Source organism: Nelumbo nucifera, chromosome 3 (assembly GCF_055504915.1).
Source record: "Nelumbo nucifera cultivar China Antique chromosome 3, China Antique-T2T, whole genome shotgun sequence".
Lineage (NCBI taxonomy): Eukaryota > Viridiplantae > Streptophyta > Magnoliopsida > Proteales > Nelumbonaceae > Nelumbo > Nelumbo nucifera.
The window spans coordinates 32,600,521-32,618,542 of record NC_142651.1 but is presented as its reverse complement, the minus strand read 5'-3'; the positions used below and the strand labels follow the sequence as shown (position 1 = coordinate 32,618,542).

The 18,022-nt window shown below is 39.4% G+C and overlaps 1 protein-coding gene across 2 annotated transcripts in view; it reads left to right on the top strand.

Annotated features, from left to right (window-relative positions):
- Positions 1-15,421, top strand: part of LOC104591761 (diphthamide synthesis DPH2 family protein) — a 73,615-nt gene extending 58,194 nt beyond the window's left edge. The window contains exons 7-10 of one of the 2 annotated variants that reach the window (XM_010250772.3): positions 4,279-4,394; positions 4,487-4,593; positions 14,423-14,562; positions 14,934-15,421. In XM_010250772.3, the coding sequence (XP_010249074.1) occupies positions 4,279-4,394; positions 4,487-4,593; positions 14,423-14,562; positions 14,934-15,187 (617 nt within the window). In that variant the 3' untranslated portion in view covers positions 15,188-15,421. Of the gene's footprint in view, positions 1-4,278; positions 4,395-4,486; positions 4,594-14,422; positions 14,563-14,901 lie in introns of both variants that reach the window. The other variant, XM_088901156.1, reaches the window with a different exon arrangement.
- The last annotated feature ends 2,601 nt before the right edge of the window (positions 15,422-18,022 follow it).

Sequence of the window (18,022 nt, the reverse complement as noted above, 5' to 3'; positions counted from 1 at the left end):
TTCGGTTCTGATTGTCTATGTTGATGACTTAATCTTGAGTGGAGATGATATTGAAGAGATGAGCAGACTAAAGCAGAGCCTAGCCAAGGAATTCGAGATTAAAGACTTAGGCCAGCTAAGGTACTTCCTTGGAATGGAAGTGGCAATATCAAAGAAGGGCATTGTGGTTTCGCAACGAAAATATATTTTAGATCTCTTGAAAGAAACTGGAATGAGTGGATGCAAACCTTCAGACACTCCGATAGAAGTTAATACTAAACTTGGAGAAGTTAAAGATGGGGTTCCTGTAGATACAGGAAGATACCAAAGGCTAGTAGGAAGATTGATTTACTTGTCACATACACGTCCTGATATTGCCTTCGCTATGAGCATGGTGAGTCAATTTATGCACTCCTCGTACGAAGAACATCTTGAAGTTGTGTATCGAATTCTTAAGTACCTAAAAGGCACACTAGGAAAATGACTCTTCTTCAAGAAAAATGAGAAGAGAGGGGTTGAGGTGTATACAGATGCGGACTGGGCATGCTCGATCACCGATAGAAGGTCAACTTCGGGGTACCACACATTTCTTTGGGGCAATTTAGTTACTTGGAGAAACAAGAAGCAAAGTGTAGTTGCTAGAAATAGTGCTGAGGTTGAATTCAGATCAATGGCTCAAGGAGTGTGAGGTTCTTTGGCTAAAGAGGGTGCTAGCAGATCTCAAGATACCAGTGAGCTTTTCTATGAAATTGTATTGTGATAACAAGGCAGCTTTCAGCATTGCTCATAATCCGGTTCTACATGACAGGACTAAACATGTTGAGATTGATAGACACTTTATAAAGGAGAAGCTTGAAGAAGGAATAATCTACACTCCGTTTGTACCAACCACACAACAAGTTGCAGATATTTTAACTAAGGGCTTGTTGAGACAGGCATTTGAACTTCAAGTTAGCAAGTTGGGCATGATAGATATCATTGCACCAACTTGAAGGGAAGTGTCGGCAAATTAAGACAGGATTTGCAGCAAATTAAGAAAGATATGATCATCAATAAAGAAATTATAGGGGTTTGTCTTTCCTATCTTTTATTATTTAAGGTGTATGCTCAATATGTTTTGATCATCAATAAAGAAAATCTTCTTCTTTTCTCCCTCTATATTTCGCAACACTTGTAAATTGGTGTCGGTCTCCAAACTGGTGTATCATGTGTGCATCAAATGGTGAGAGTGTGAGATTGCTAATTACTTACTAATCTTCTTTTTTTCCTCTTTTTGGGTGTAGGCAGACTACCCCTATTAGTTTGGACAAACTATTTGATCCAAATATCTTTAGGTGGCTGAAAAGTAGAGGGATGATAATATGAAGATGTGCAGGGCAGCTTTGATTTAGAGAGTTTGAGAGGAAAGAAACACTTGTATCTCTGAGGATAGAAGTAAGAAGGCTATCATTGAAAACATTGGTGAAGGTGGCACATTGGGTAAAAAATGAGGCATTTTTGGATTTTCCAGTAGATGATGTATTGAGAAATTGGGGAACATGGTGGGATCTTTGTCAAGGAAGCAAAGGGTAGCAAGCAGTTGGTTTTGTCTGGAACCTGTCTTTTATTTTAATTGAATTTGATGGCAGAAGCTTTGGCAGCCTGGGACCCTCAAGAACAGGGGATGTTAAGGAATGAAAAAGGAGAGATTTGTGCAATGTTCTTGGGAACAATAGGGAAGGGGATACCAAAAGGGTGGAGCTAATGGCGGTAGCATGTGTGGAGACTCTAAAACTTAATGTACTTATTAGGATAGTCCCTCTTGTACAGTTCATTGTTTTATCTTTGTATGTATTTCTTTTATTTCTTTCTTTCTACCCCACATGGGCATTCTTATAATTATACATTCTATTTAATATATAAGTGACATGGAAATGGGGATGGAAAAACTTGTAACTGAAGGACATGATTTTCAAGGCGCCAAGGCGAGGCTAGGCGACTGGGGGGCGCCTTGTCGCCTAGTTGCCTAGGCGGTGGATTTTTTATGTTAAAAACATAGATCCTAGGGCAGTTCCCTAGGTACCATAACCATATTTTTTTTATTGGAAACAGTAGGTACCATAACCATATTTCTTTAATAATTATTCATGGTTTTCATAAGAAAAGTATAAATTTCATATTAAAGTATAGAAAATCAACATATTCATGAGAAGAAAAGGAAGAAGGAAAATAAAATTCAAAAAATGTAGGGGCTGAACCTTTATTTTTGTTATAGGAAAAGAAGAAAATAAAAAGTATTGGTAGAAGAAGAATATATGGAAGAGGAAAATGTGCTGATTAGATGAAATTTTAAGTTCTTCCTTACTTATTGGTTCAGGTTTTTAAGTCTTTGAGGGTTCAATACAGCATTTAGCAATGTTTGTGTTGATTAAACCCTACTAAATAAGAAAATAATAAGAAGAAATTAGTATATAAACACACAAAATGTTTAGTTTAATTTAATAATGTCTATTTTATAATTATAATCTCAAAAAAGAATGAATAAAATAGTATTTTATAGTAGGAAGTAGAAAACTTCTAGGCGATTAGGTGAGGCGAGCCTCAAAGGGCGCCTTGTCGCCTAGGCATCGCCTCGACAACTATGCTGAAGGAGTTTCTGTGATAAGTTGGCTGCTAAAAAAAGAGGAAGTTTTTTGGGTGTCCAGAAATGAGATTAAGAAGGTCAAATCACAAGAGATATGTAGTTGAAGATACAATTGGTACAAAGATTAACAAATAGCCTGGCTGACCATCTTGTAAAACAAGGAGTGTATATATAAATCATCTTTTTTGGGCTACCTTGTAAATTGTATGGGGGGTGGGGAGACATGAGGGGCTTGTAATGGGTTCTGTATTGAGTTGTACTTCTCAAAACTGGGTTTTATGATGTATTTGGTTCAAATGTTCTAAGCATTTGGAGGGTTAGCCGAGGATAACAACTTAAATGGTTGTACCTCTTCGACTGTAATTTTAAAATTCTAATAATTTTTTTCAGTTATTCATCAGAAAAACAATTCGTACTTTCACACTTCTCAAACGGTCCTCTTCTACATGCTGTTGGTTGTTACCCTATTGGGGTGGTTGGGGCACAAGCACACTGATATGGAGAAGAACAAAGTGCTCTGAATGCTCTTGAACTCTGTTTCAGGCGCAGTTTACAAATCCACTGTATTGTGCCGAAACGATGTATCACACTCATGAAATGAACTGTCTTGCAGTGATATGATGTATTGTAGCCCCCTTATGGTTTCTGTCAAAAAAAAAAAAAGATTTCTAGGTTACCTGAAAAACAGTATTTCTTCCTTCTTGCTCAAACCAAGCATGAACAAGGCAGTAAAACAACAGTTATAGACAATATTCAAGCCAAAGAAACTGCAAGAAAAATACAGAATAATAACGCACCATTTTATTTTTTTTCATGTGGAAAACGTCTCCAATGTGAATAGGAGAAACCACGGTGCACTAACCTAGTAAATCTCCACTATAATGATGATAATGGGAATACAAAGAACTCTCTGGAAGTAGCTAGAGATAGAAGCATCAAATGAACAAACCCTCTTGGTTACAGCCAAAACTTCTCACCAACAAGGTCGGATACAATCAACAAAGAAACCAAATACTTCTCAGCTCAAAAGGAAGAAGCCTCTTGGAAACAATCTTTGGAGAAGCTGGATAGCAACAACTTACTGTGGTATGAGCCTTCACAGTGCACTCCCTCCAAGAAAAACCCTTCTTGTGTTTTACCAAAACCTTTCAATAGAATACCAAAAGTCTCTCATACTTATCCATCTTCTTTTCCTTTTGAAAAAAGAGCAGTTAGAGACAAGAGTGAAATTACTCTCTTGCCCCTCCGCCTCTCAAGTGGGCTTTCCTCATGGGGCTGGACCCATGGTACACCCAACACCCTCTAAGAGCATAATGCCTCCTTGGTCTAAGGAACACTCAAAGAGTTATCGGTTAACAAGATAAAGGAATAGACAATCAAGAGGAAATTTCTCTCTTGCTATAATCTTTGTAAAGAAATTGATGATCATTGATGACTTGTCTATGTTTCAAGGGATTCAAATCATTGATCCCCCTTGTATCTTCGGCTTCAACATCAAAGCATGATCCTAAACTTGTGATTTTTTTTTATGGCAGAAACTCCCATTTTTCATAATATTCTGATATTAGTGTCCTATGAATTTCTTATGCGTTTTGAAATATCATCAATATTTCTGCCTCCATGCCTTTTCTTTTCGCTGCCAATCTAAGTTTTCTATTTAAAAAATACCAATGCAGCTGGTTATATCTATATTATTCAACAAATGAAAGAACTAATTGCAGCAGCTGGGAAGAAGGCCTATACCTTTGTCATGGGTAGACCAAACCCTGCAAAACTTGCCAACTTCCTTGAGGTAATTTTTTTCCTTGTACACCTAGCACAAATAGCTTATATTTCAATTCCAATTCAGGGTATTGAGAATAGGTGGTTTATGATTTTTCACAGTGCAATGTTTTCATTAACGTTGCGTGTCCGCAAACAACTCTTTTGGACAGCAAGGAGTACCATGCTCCTATTATTACACCTTTTGAAGCTTTATTGGCATTTAACAGGTAATGCATGTAGGGTTCTTGTTATATTTTTTATTTACTAGAAGCTCATAATTAAGGTGGTTGATTTTTTTTTTTTGTCTTGCTTCCAAGGTTCCAAGTATCGATACATCTTTGTATATTGGCAGAGGTGTATCGTGGTACTTTAAACCACACGCCTTTTTCTTTTTCAGTTTTAGGCATACAAACACACACACACGTATATATATATATATATATATATATATATATATATATATATATATATATATATATATATATATATTATTTAATAAAAAAGGGTTCCTGAAAAACCTATAAACAGGTGTATCGAGTACCCAAAGATATGATATGGTTCTCCCGATACGGGGTGTATTGTATCAATACTCTAAACCTTCCTTGCTTCATTACTTCATTTTCAAAATTTTGGTGATTATTTCTATTTTATCCCCTTTGAGTTTGGACACAATATATTCTCTCCTCTGTCTGCCTCTTATTGTAAGTTTTTGTTTTGCATTGATGTCCATATTAAATATTAATACTTGAATAAAATAAATAAAACAAATATGTGTTCTGATGTAATTCAGGAATAGAAAAGAAAAACTAGGCTTCGAAGAGAAGAAGAAAGAGAGAGAGAGAGAGAGAGAGAGAAGGGGTTCGGTTAGATAGATTTGTCGCCCCTTTAGATATTATATATATTTGTGTCCTTAAATAGGTAGGAATTACTCTAATACCCCTACTTAAAATAAAAGACTGATAAACAAAAAATAAACAAGGCCCATCCAGCCCAATTGTAATAAAAGGGAAATAAATAATAAAATAAAATAAGTGTGGGGATGGAACCACACACACACACTAAGAGCTATTAACTATCTTTGCGCTCCCCCTCAAGATGGGAATAGATATTTGTCATTCCCAACTTGCATAAATCTGTTTCCAACTTGTTTTTTGTGACTGCTTTAATAAAGAGATCAGCTAACTGCATGTCTGAGGCAATATAAGGGAGACACACTTCTTGAGATGCAACTTGCTCTCGGATAAATGTCTGTCCACCTCGATATGCTTGGTCCTGTCATGTTGTATTGGGTTGTGGGCAATATTAATTGCAGCTTGGTTATCACAATACAACATTAGAGGCTTCTTATAATCAATTTCTAGCTCATTAAGCAAGGATTTCAGCCATAACACTTCTGCTACACCATCGGCCATGGACCTGTATTCATCTTCTGCACTGGAGCGAGCAACAACATTTTGTTTGTTGCTTATCCAGGAAACAAGATTCCCCCCCCCCCCCCCCCCACAAATGCACAATACCTAGAGGTAGACCTTTTATCATCAACACTGTTAGAATGTTAGAGTAATGTTCGGCTGATAAGAGTTCTTATTAGCCCATTCTTATGTTTAACTTATCTTGTAACTGGGCTTGTGTTAATGGGCCTAATCCTGTTTAATGATTTAAGTCATCTGGGTGTCCCATCACTAATCAGGGGCATCCCAGTAATTTCTTGTACCTTGTACTATATTCATCTATAAATAAAGAACTGGTCGACTGGCTAATATAGTTCGACATTTTCAGCATCTCTTCTTCTTCTCCTCTTCTCTGCTACTTCGACTACAGTGGTTCAGCTTTCATGGTATCAGAGCATTGAGCACTTTCCTGGTTACTGCCGACGCCATCTCATCTTTCTTGCTGTAGTTCACCTTTTTTTTTATCTGGGTTGCTGCTGTGAAACCCTAGGGTTGCAGGAGAACAATACAAGATTCGACCTAGGGTTTCCCTTGGTTGTAGGGCGCAAGGGAGGTAAGACCCTGAAGCTGGAGTCCTACTAGTTTCTAGTAGTTAGCAGCTATTCGGCTGCTAAGAAGAGGTCTGTATAGGACAGACCTAGTTGAGGACTGATTTCAGCAGTCCTAGTGTTGTCTGTAAGGAGGGAAACTCCCTTTACAGTAGCAGTACTCGAAGTGCAAAGTGGAGTCTACATAGCACAGGTCGGTTACCAGCCCAGAACACTTTTTGCTGCTGTAACAGAGCTGCTTCAGAACTGTGACAGTCTCGGCAAGTCTGAAACTGTGTTGCGAGCTGTCAGGACCTGCTGAGGTTACTTCAGCTAATCAGAACCTGCATCAGAACTGGTTCAGAAAAACCTTTACAAGACTGTGGCGACTTCAGTTACTGATCATTTCCAGGTCGGTTACCAGCCCTACTCCAGCTCTGTGAACTGGTTCAGTTACAGAATTTTTTTTCTTGCTGCTGTACCCAAACTGGTTTAGTCCAAGTGAAGCCTATCTGTGTGCTATCAGCACTGTGAACTCTGTGACTACTTCGGCCAGCCCTAACCAGAACCACCAACAGTACTGTAAACAACTCCTTGACCGAAGTTAGGATGTCATCACTATCCAGTGAAGTTTCTTCTAAAGATAACAGACCTCTTATAAGGTCTTCAAACCTGGAGAACCCTAATCTGCATAGCTTGCAGATTACAAGTGTGCTATTGGATGAGTATAACTTTAGAGAGTGGTCTGTCTCAGCAAGACTGCTTATTACCTCTCGTGACCTCACTGGCTATTTGGATGGAGACAAGAAACAACCAGAAATTGGCAGTCCTGAATACACCGTGTGGCGTAAGGAAAATGCCACAGTCATGTCTTGGTTGCTGGCCTCTATGACTCCTAGGGTGGCCAGAACTGTTCATCACTTCCCCACAGCTGCTAAAATTTGGGAGAAAGTATCTAAGACATATGACCAGAAAAAGAACAATGCTAGAATCTACAGGCTGAACCAAGACATTGCAGCCCTAAGGCAAGGAGACATGTCCGTGGCAACCTACTTTGCAACACTGGAAGGCCTCTGGGAAGAGCTTGACCACCATTTGATTTTGGATTGGGAAAATGCTAATGATAAGGGGAGGCATGATAAGCAGATTGAGGAGGGCAGAGCCTTCAAGTTTCTGGCGGGTCTTGACCCTGTATATGAAGGTATAAGGTCACAGATTCTAGGGAGAGATGAATTACCTGAGCTTCACCATGTCTACTACCTGGTGAGGAATGAAGAAGTAAGGAGAAAGGAGATGCAAGTTGACTCCCGACACAGTCAACAGAACAACCTGGAGAGCATTCAGCCTTAGTCTCCACTAAGGGGAATAGATTTTCAGACAAGAAGTCCCTCAAGTGTACACATTGTGGTGGTGAGAAACACACAAAGGAGAAATGTTGGGTCCTGTACCCTCATCTGAAGCCAGCTGCTCTGAGAAAGGACAAAAGGCAACAGAAGGGCCACACAGCAAGTGGGAATCTTGCCACCAACAACAGTAGTGACAACTCACAGAGTATTCAGACAGTGTCATCTTCCACCGCAAGGCAGGCTGCCGACTCCTCTGGGCCAAGTACTTTGGGCTTCACAGCTAGTGAGGTAGAGATTCTCAGTCGGGCATTAGCCCGTCTGAAGAACAATTCTTTAGCTTCCACCTCTCTTGCCAAATCAGGTACAGCCTCTGCATTTAGTGCATCTAGTTCCATTAATTCTACCTCTTGGGTGATTGATTCCGGAGCCACTGACCATATGACACATATGTCCTCATTATTCTCCACATATCATTTGTTGTCTGGCCAGGATAAGATGAAAGTAGCTGATGGGTCCCTCTCCACCATCTCTGGAAAGGGGGTGGTTGACCTAAGCAAGGATCTCTCTCTTAAATCAGTCCTACATGTTCCTAGTCTTACCTCAAATCTGTTGTCTGTTTCAAAGCTTACAAAAAACTTGAACTGCAGTATAACTTTCTTTCCTTCTCATTGTGTCTTCCAGGACAGATTGACGAGGAGAACGATTGGGAGTGGTCATGAGTATGGGGGCCTCTACTACTTTGATGAAGATGTTAGTTCAGCCATGCAAGCTTCTACTACTAGTCCGGAGAGTGTGGAGTCAATAGCTAGGCTGCACTTGTGGCATGCTAGGCTAGGTCATTTGTCCTTTTCTTCCTTAGCAATGTTGTTTCCCGAATTATGTAAGGGCATTTCGAGTCAAAGTTTAATTTGTGATGTGTGTCAAATGTCAAAACAATGTAGATCAATGTATCCAATTTCTAGTAATGAAATTCAAGCCCCTTTTGACTTGGTTCATTCTGATGTTTGGGGTCCTTCACCCATTGTTTCCATTGATGGCTTCCGTTACTTCATCAGTTTTATTGACCATTATTCTCGGTGCACTTGGATTTATCTATTGAAAGGACGTGAAGAAGTTCCCCGGATAACTATGATGTTTTGCAAGATGGTTGAAACACAATTTGATAAAAAGATCAAGCAATTCCGTTCAGACAATGCAGCTGAATACTTTGAAAGATCCCTGAACTCATTCATGGAAGATGCAGGCATGTTACATCAATCATCGTGTGCTTACACCCCTCAGCAAAATGGGGTCGCTGAGCGCAAGAACAGACATCTATTGGAGATAGCTCGAGCCCTTCTTTTCCAGCACAATGTGCCCAAGCAATATTGGTCTCAAGCTGTTCTCACTGCATCATACCTGATAAATCGGATGCCATCTAAGGTACTGGGTATGAAGACCCCTTTCTCTGTTTTGTGTCCCACTCTTCCAGAATTTCCTCTTCCCCCGCGGGTTTTTGGTTGTACATGCTTCATACATGTGAAAGATCCAAAGAAGACCAAGCTGGATCCTAAGGCTACAAAGGGAATATTTTTGGGGTACTCTCCTACGCAGAAGGGGTATAAGTGTTATGATCCTGTCTCCAAGAAAAAATATGTCACCAGGGATGTAGTCTTTTTTGAGTTTCAACCCTATTTCGAGTCTTCTCAGAATCCTCTTCAGGGGGAGAGTAGTGGGTTGGAAGAGGATTCTCATTCTCCCTTCTTTTTTGTTCCCATTTCAGCACCTTCCACTACTACTAGCTATAACATTCCGGGTCAACCTAGTGAGACTTCCACTGTGCCAGTTGCTTCTCCAGATTCGGCTGATACTTCTGAAGGTTCCAGTAAACAAGAGAAAGAGATACTTACATACAGTAGAAGGAAGAAGGCCCCTCAACCTCATGATTGCAACCAGTTGAACTCAGATCAATCTGTCTCTGCAATCCAAGGTAATTCTGATTCACTCAATTCAGATTTGGATCTTCCTATTGCTCTCCGTAAGCCTGTTCGTTCTTGTACCACTCGGCATCCCATAGCCGATTATGTTTTTTACTCACACTTATCCCCTGCCTATCATTCCTTTGTGTCTGCTCTTTCCTCTGTATGTGTCCCTTCCAGGTATTCAGAGGCGGCATCTGATCCAAGGTGGAAAGAAGCCATGAATGAGGAGATGAAAGCCCTAATGAAAGCAAGGACATGGGAATTGGTGGACCTGCCAGAAGGGAAAGGCACTGTTGGGTGCAAGTGGGTATTCACAGTAAAGCACAGGGAAGATGGGTCAGTTGAGAGGTACAAGGCCAGACTCGTGGCAAAGGGGTTTACACAAAAGGAAGGAATTGACTACAAGGAAACCTTTGCCCCAGTAGCAAAGCTCAACACAATCAGGGTTCTACTGTCACTAGCAACAAAATTCTCTTGGGAACTTCATCAGCTGGATGTGAAGAATGCCTTCCTAAATGGTGATCTTCATGAAGAGGTATTCATGGAACCCCCACCTGGATATGATGCTGGAAAGAAGGTATGTAAACTAAGGAAAGCATTATATGGTTTGAAGCAATCTCCCCGGGCATGGTTTGAGAGACTTTGTTTGGCCATGAAGAAAGTAGGGTACACTCAGAGCAGTGCAGATCATACATTGTTTACAAGGAGACAGGATGACAAACTTACAGCACTCATTGTGTATGTGGATGATATGGTGATTACTGGAAATGATGTGAGAGAGATGAAGAGGCTGAAGGAGTTCTTAGCTTCAGAGTTTGAGATCAAAGACCTGGGAAATCTGAGATACTTTCTTGGAATTGAAGTTGCTAGATCAAGAGAAGGAATCTACATATGTCAAAGAAAGTATGTGCTAGATCTCCTAGAGGAAACAAGTATGATGGGGTGTAGGCCAGCAGACACTCCAATAGAACCAAGCCATGGATTACAAGAATCAATGGGTGAGGAATACTGTGATAAGGAAAGGTACCAAAAGTTGGTAGGAAAACTGATATACTTATCCCTTACTCGGCCAAACATTGCCTATGCAGTGCATGTTGTCAGTCAATTCATGCACTCACCAAAGACCCCTCATATGAGAGCAGTGGAAAGAATCCTCAGATACTTGAAGACTTGCCCAGGGAAAGGAATTTTATTCAAAAAAAACAGCAGACTTGAAATTGAAGCCTACACTGATGCTGATTGGGCTGGGTCTGTTGGAGACAGAAAATCAACCTCAGGTTACTGTACATTCTTGGGAGGAAACCTAGTCACATGGCATAGTAAGAAGCAGAATGTTGTGGCTAGATCAAGTGCAAAAGCAGAATACCGGGCTATGGCACACGGGGTTGCTGAACTCTTATGGCTCAGGACTCTCCTTAATGAGCTTGGTATCAAGACAGAGGGTCCTCTCAAGCTGTATTGTGATAATAAAGCTGCTATCAACATTGCCAACAATCCTGTGCAGCATGACAGGACAAAACATATTGAAATTGATCGACACTTTGTCAGAGAGAGAATTATTTCAGGAAAACTCTGTGTGCCTTATACTCCATCAGAGATGCAGATTGCAGATGTATTAACTAAAGGGCTGGCATCAACGAAGTTCAGGGACATACTTGGCAAGCTAAACATGATTGATATCTATGCTTAGCTTGAGGGGGAGTGTTAGAATGTTAGAGTAATGTTCGGCTGATAAGAGTTCTTATTAGCCCATTCTTATGTTTAACTTATCTTGTAACTGGGCTTGTGTTAATGGGCCTAATCCTGTTTAATGATTTAAGTCATCTGGGTGTCCCATCACTAATCAGGGGCATCCCAGTAATTTCTTGTACCTTGTACTATATTCATCTATAAATAAAGAACTGGTCGACTGGCTAATATAGTTCGACATTTTCAGCATCTCTTCTTCTTCTCCTCTTCTCTGCTACTTCGACTACAGTGGTTCAGCTTTCAAACACATCCAGTCCAATCAGCATTTATATATACTTCTACTTACATGTGACCAATGTGACCAATTTCAAAAGGAAGATATGGCTCCCAAACATTTGTATGCACAATTTCAATAGGAAGATTGCTTATTTTATTGCTCAAAGGATAAGTTGATCTACAATGTTTTGCAAGTTCATAGCTTTCACACCTCAGACTAGACACTTGAATTGACTCAAATAAATTTGGGAACAAATTCTTCAAAGACCCAAAAGACAAATGACCTAAACGATTATGCTAAAGCATAATCTGACTCCATGACTGAGAAACAAACAATTTCCCAACTTCACTTTGCTTCCCCTGTGGAGATGGCATCCAACAGTCTGATGTCTCCCTTGCCAAAAATCGGCACAAGGGAGCCATCAACAGTAGATACTTTGTCTCTGCCAAAGGATAAACAATAGGTGGTAAACATGGTAGATAAACTGGTCATATGGTCTGAAGCTCCTGAATCTATTACCCAGAATGGTCTAGTGTTACCTGGGACTGAAGTATGATATGCTGTAGCTCTTGTACCTATGTGAGCAAGGGCTGAAGTAGGATGAGCAGATGTGGTGGCTGAAGACAGAGATGATGATCCAGGAATACCAGTCTCATTCTCTAGCTGTGTCAATGCAGCCCGGACAATAGCTAAGGCATCTAAGGATGTGGTCCGTGTGCTGGAAGTAGATGCACTATCTGTAGTAGTTGCCACATTAGCACCCCCTTCTTGTTTCTAAGTCTCACTGGCATTAGGTGAGGATGCAACTTCCAACAAGTGTCCCTGGTGTGTGTAGGCTTCTTGCAATGATCACAAAAAATCTCTCTTTTGTTTTCCTTCTTAATTTCCCTTTCCTTTTCCCCTCCAACGTTAGATTTTGTTGCTGCCAAGGCTGCTTCTGTAGGCTAAAATGATAGTATAACCTTCCTCCAATTCTCTTCATTGTGAACCAATGAGTAGGCTTGAGATAAAGTCACTCTCCCTAGTAAGAAATTGCTGTCTTATAATGTCAAAATCTGAGTTTAGACCGGCTAAGAACTCAAACACACTATTTGTTTCAATCATTTTTCTATGTCACTGCATCCCTCTGACTTTCCCACCCAATAGTTTCCAAGTGATCAATTTCATGCCAAAGGGATTTCATAGTAGCAAAGTACATTGAGATTGGCTTCTCCACTTGCTTGAGGTTATTCACTTCACACTTCAGCTCATAAGCTCTAGCAACATTAAGAGGTTGAGAATAACTCTCCTTCATGCTATCCCAAATCTTCTTGGCTGTTTTTGCCCAAAGGTAGTTTCGGCTGATGTGGGGCTGCATAGAGTTGCATAGCCAAGTTATTACCAAGTAGTTCTCTTGAACCCATTTCGGATGTGATGTATCTTCCTTGTTTGGCTTCTTTGTGTCTCCGGTCACATAACCTAATTACCTCTACCTCCAATGGCCATCATTGCTGATTGGGCCCACTCCAAGTTCCATCAAACCTAACAGTGGTAATCTGAAATGAGTTTTCAGTCATGTTATCAGTCCCAAAAAATCCTTCCCCTTGTGTTTTTAACTGACTTCCAACCTTCTCCATTCTATGTAGAGCACTAACAGGCCAAAAAACTCCAAGAAGACAACCAAAAAGAGATTCTTTTCTGCTGAAACACTAAGAAATTTAGAGAAAAAACAACCTAGAATTTAATCACAGCAAGAATAGACACCAAGAACTTGATCTCAGTCGACAACTTCTTACCAAGAATGCAATCACAGTCAAAGGTCAACTTTCTAGTTCATTAACAGTCAAAAACAGTCCTTGAATCCTCAAAAGAAGATCAAAGGGTTTTAGACAAGAGAGAAAACAGTGGGGAATACCCAGATTTATCAGCCGCTGCTTAAAAGAGGTCTTGACAACTTCTAACCAAGATCGGCTTAACTATAGATTGTACCTTACTCAGAAAAAACTCTGATCGCCACCTTAGTTTGAAACCCTAATCTTGGTTGCACCTAAAAACTTTGATTCTTCCTGGTCACCGGGCAATCTCAACCTCCAAGAACCAGGCACTACTGCAGAAGATCTTGTTCTAAAGAATTCTCATGTAGCCAACCGGATCAGGCTCACATGAGAACCCTAGTCTTTTCTCGCCAAGAGCTCTGATACCAACTTGAATAAAATAAATAAAACAAAGAAAAGAAAAACTAGGCTTCGAAGAGAAGAAAAGAGAGAGAGAGAGAGAGAGAGGGGGGGTTCAGTTAGAAAAATCTGCCGCCCCATTAGATATTATATATATTTGTGTCCTTACAAAAGTAGGAGTTACTCTAGTACCCCTACTTAAAATAAAAGACTAATAAACAAGGCCCATCTGGCCCAACTGTAATAAAAGGGAAATAAATAATAAAATAAAATAAGTGTGGGGCTGGAACCACACACACACACTAAGAGCTGTTAACTATCTCTACATTAATATATGTTTAGATAGAAAGTCCGATCCTTGGCAAGCTGAAACTGGTTGGTTGCATCATATTCTAGTCTACAACACCAGTGCAATATGTACTGCAGTTTGTAGGAGAAACCACGGGGATGAGGAAGTTTTACTTGATTTTTTTTCTGGGTGGGCCCCTGGGGGTTCTTCCAGTCAATATCATATGCTGATGAAGGCATAAAGTAGTCCTTGTCATCTGCTGCAAAACAGGACTGTCATTTGTAACCTAATTCTTTCATCTAAGTTGCTTTACTAACTGATTTTCTTATCATCTCCTGTTTTATGCTTTTATTTTCTCTTTAGAGGAAGCCACTGGACTGGAGCATATGTGATGGAATTTGGGGATTTGGTTGCCTCTTCTTCACTGGAAGTTGGTAATAAAGAGGAAGAAGCCCGATTTTCCTTCTTTCAAGGTGGCTATGTAGAAGATTTTGAGCTACAAGGTGGTTATCTTTTCTCTTTATGTACTTTCGATGAAAGTTGCCATAAAATATCCGAACGGTAACCAAAAATAAAGTGACAATGTAGAAAGAAACAAAGGAAAAGAGCGCTGGAGAGAATTGGTGGGTTTAAAAACTAGTCCCCACCTATTGCCCAGCTTCTATTTATATCATATGCGAGTCTAGTTACATATTGAATTACTAGATTACCCCTACTTTCGATGAAAGTTGCCATATGCGCATTGCCTGTGTGCTCACTACCCTAAATTTAAAGCTAGATTTGACATTTTTCTGTTTAGACTGTAATTATGGTCTTCTTTTCATATCGTTAACAAGGTTCAGTTTTGTGTGATGGTGGTGATTCGAGCATCCAGGAAAGGGAACTGTAGAGGAGGAAAGATCATTTGCTCTAGCAGAGGCAGCAGAGAAAGGTCTCCAAGTGTATGACAAGTATCCCTATTCTCTTGGAAAGGGGACAGCTAAATCTGGGGCAGAGTTTTTTGCTTCCAGATCTTACCATGGTCTTGAAATTGAGAAAGACGATTCTTCACCTCGTTCAGTTGTCATTGGTAGATCTGGAAAGGCATCTGGGTACAAGGACGAGAAAAGTAAGAAGGAAAATACATGATCAACCAACAGAAATGCTAAAGGAAATTTGTCATTCGTTGAGTAAAAAGCTCAGGAATTTTTCTCGCTCACCAATTTTCTATAGTTCAAAATATTTCACTTAACGAGGAAATTCATGTATTACAGGAGTTATATTAGTTGGTTGTTTGATGATTCAATCTTTGAAGATCGATTGTTGATTGATGTATGAATTGTATGGCAAGGTTCTATTTAACTTCTCAATCGATTAGATTGATATGCCTTGTGTTCTTTTTCCTTCTTTATTCTGTTTGTTTGTTACTTCGTTTTTTTTTTCCATGGGGCTACACAACGGGGGGTGTGGAGTTGTTTAACAGGTTAGCTGGGTTTGGCCACTTGTTCTCAAGTGTCTCATGTTAGAGTGGTAGTTATCTCCACAACCAGATAATGGTTGTAGAGTTGCATCTCTCAAAAGGGTTCTGTTAGAAATGTTAGTTATCTTGTCGTTGTATATCATATACAAAGCACTCCGTGTGGTCATGTACTTGTAGGTATTGTGCAGGTGAGGAAATTATCAGGTATCTTCAGTTGTTGACTTGTATTTTGTTTTTTTAATTTCTTCAAGATGCCGAAAGTGCAGATTTTACAATCAAGAATATTGGGAATCTAGAACATGTAGATCAATGAGGAATCTAATAATATATCATACGACAATTTTACTAATAAATATATCAAACAATCTATAAGCTTCTACTAAAAATTCATTATCAGACACATCAAACTGTTATTAGATTAATGAGTTTTGATAAACCATGAAAATCTTATTTGCCTCAGTAGTTGGGAGTTTTATGTATTCCCAAGTTTGTTCACAATTGGATATTGCTTTTGTAGTAAGTGTTTTAAAAAGGTATCAAATTAGCCCTGGAAAGGATGAGACTGGATTTATTAGGCACTCCATCGTGAGCACATTCATTAAGCAGTCAAGGGTAGGAGTAGGGGTATTTTATGGGACAAGTGTCACAAAATTTCATAAGCACCTAGTGTGCTTATATTGTCTGCCTACTAAATTCGAACTCGTAAAGGACCATTACAGGGTTGCTAAGAAAGTCTTTAGATATTTGCAAAGTATTAAGGACTAATATGGTAGATTTGATACAGGTAATTGGGTATATAGACTCAAAACAATGTTTGTTGTCCATATTATAGAAAGTCGGAATTCGGCTGTGAGTTCTCCTAAAAGAGTGGTAAGCATAGTAACTCACAACACCGTTGACTATGTGGGCAAAATTTGTTATTTGTTATGAGGCTACTAACCAAGCCACTGTGTAAAGCTTTATCTCAGGTATTTTGAATCGCTTAAAAATTAAAATCTATTTTACTAATTTTGTAGTTGCTTTCTTATCCAAGAACAAAAGATTTTGAGCACATCTAAGCATATGGGCCAAACTGGGCCTAGGCTCAGGTGCAACATGGGCCTTAGGCCTACAAACTCGAGGTGGGCTAGGCTTAATTATGAGCCTATGGCATCTAGTTATAAAAAAAGTTAATTATTTGAAAACTTTAAACTAAATAATGAACAATGCATAAAAGATATTACATTACCCCAAATTAGGCTAGGCTTTGAGCCCATGGCACAAAATAAAATAAAACAAAGCATGAGCATCATTTAGTTCCAATATTTGGCTTGTGTTAGCTTGCCTATCCATTTATAATATGGATGGAAATGGGGCGGGTTCGAGGAGGGTTTTGTAAATTCTATATCCTACCTACCTTTCTAAACCTCTCAGCCTGTACTTGTCCAAAAAACCTGCAGCAGGTTGGATGTTGAGAATCGCAACCCTCTTTGCACATGAAAATGCAAAACCCCCACCGACCCTAGACTCCCATCATTCAAGGGTAGGGCGGATTGGGTTTAGAACTTGTGTCTAATTTCCCATTATTTCTTGTTATATATAAACAACAAATAAGTAAAATAATATGAACAAATAACATAGTTTCCAATGATTTGATTAAGATAGGTAAAAAACATATAAACTATCAATTATCCTTTACATAAAATCCAAAATATTATTAAATTCAATACCTAATACAAAAAGAAAATTATATGCTTTCTAACAATATGCGAGTTAGGGAGGGTTGGGTTTAACCTAATATCATACCCTACCCTTATCTATACGAGTTATAGAATCCTAAAATCCTTTCCTGCCCCAAAATTTGTCCTTCAAGTAGAAATTTCCATCCATATTTATAGATGAAGGTAAGGCCTTCATTCTCTTTTATAAATGATATGGGACTTTGAATGACACTAAATAGTGAATGTAGTGTGTAGATCTATTCATGGGTCAAGTAGCCTAATGGGTTAGCCTGACCCATCTCGTTCTTAGTCAGACTTGGACATAAACTTAGGCCTGTGGACTTGGTTTGGGCCCAAAACACTAGGCCCAACTTTTTTTTCAGACTGGGCTTAAACTTTCTCAAGAAAGCCCAACACAAGCTTGAGCCCAACCTAATAATATTTTTATATAGTAAAAATATATGTAATATTTTTTCTTGTTCCTCTTCTCTTTTCTCAAGCCATAGTGAGACTTTTCAGTATTTTTGGGTTATGAGATCATTTAATATAAATAGATCAGTTTTGTTGTTGAGTAAAAAGAATCTTTTTTCTCAATTCTAGGCTCGAGTTTTGGGCTCAGGCCTAGGCTTCAGGCTTAGGCCTGGGCTTCGGTCTTTATATGAGGTCTGGGGTCGAGCTCAGGCCTAAATGTGTTCTATTGATATAAAGGCAAAGCCTGGTTCAGATGCGGCTTGACCAAGCCTGTGGACAGGTTTAGTAGTGTGTAGTGTTATGTTCCAAGTCCCAAATTGCTACAGAAAGAGA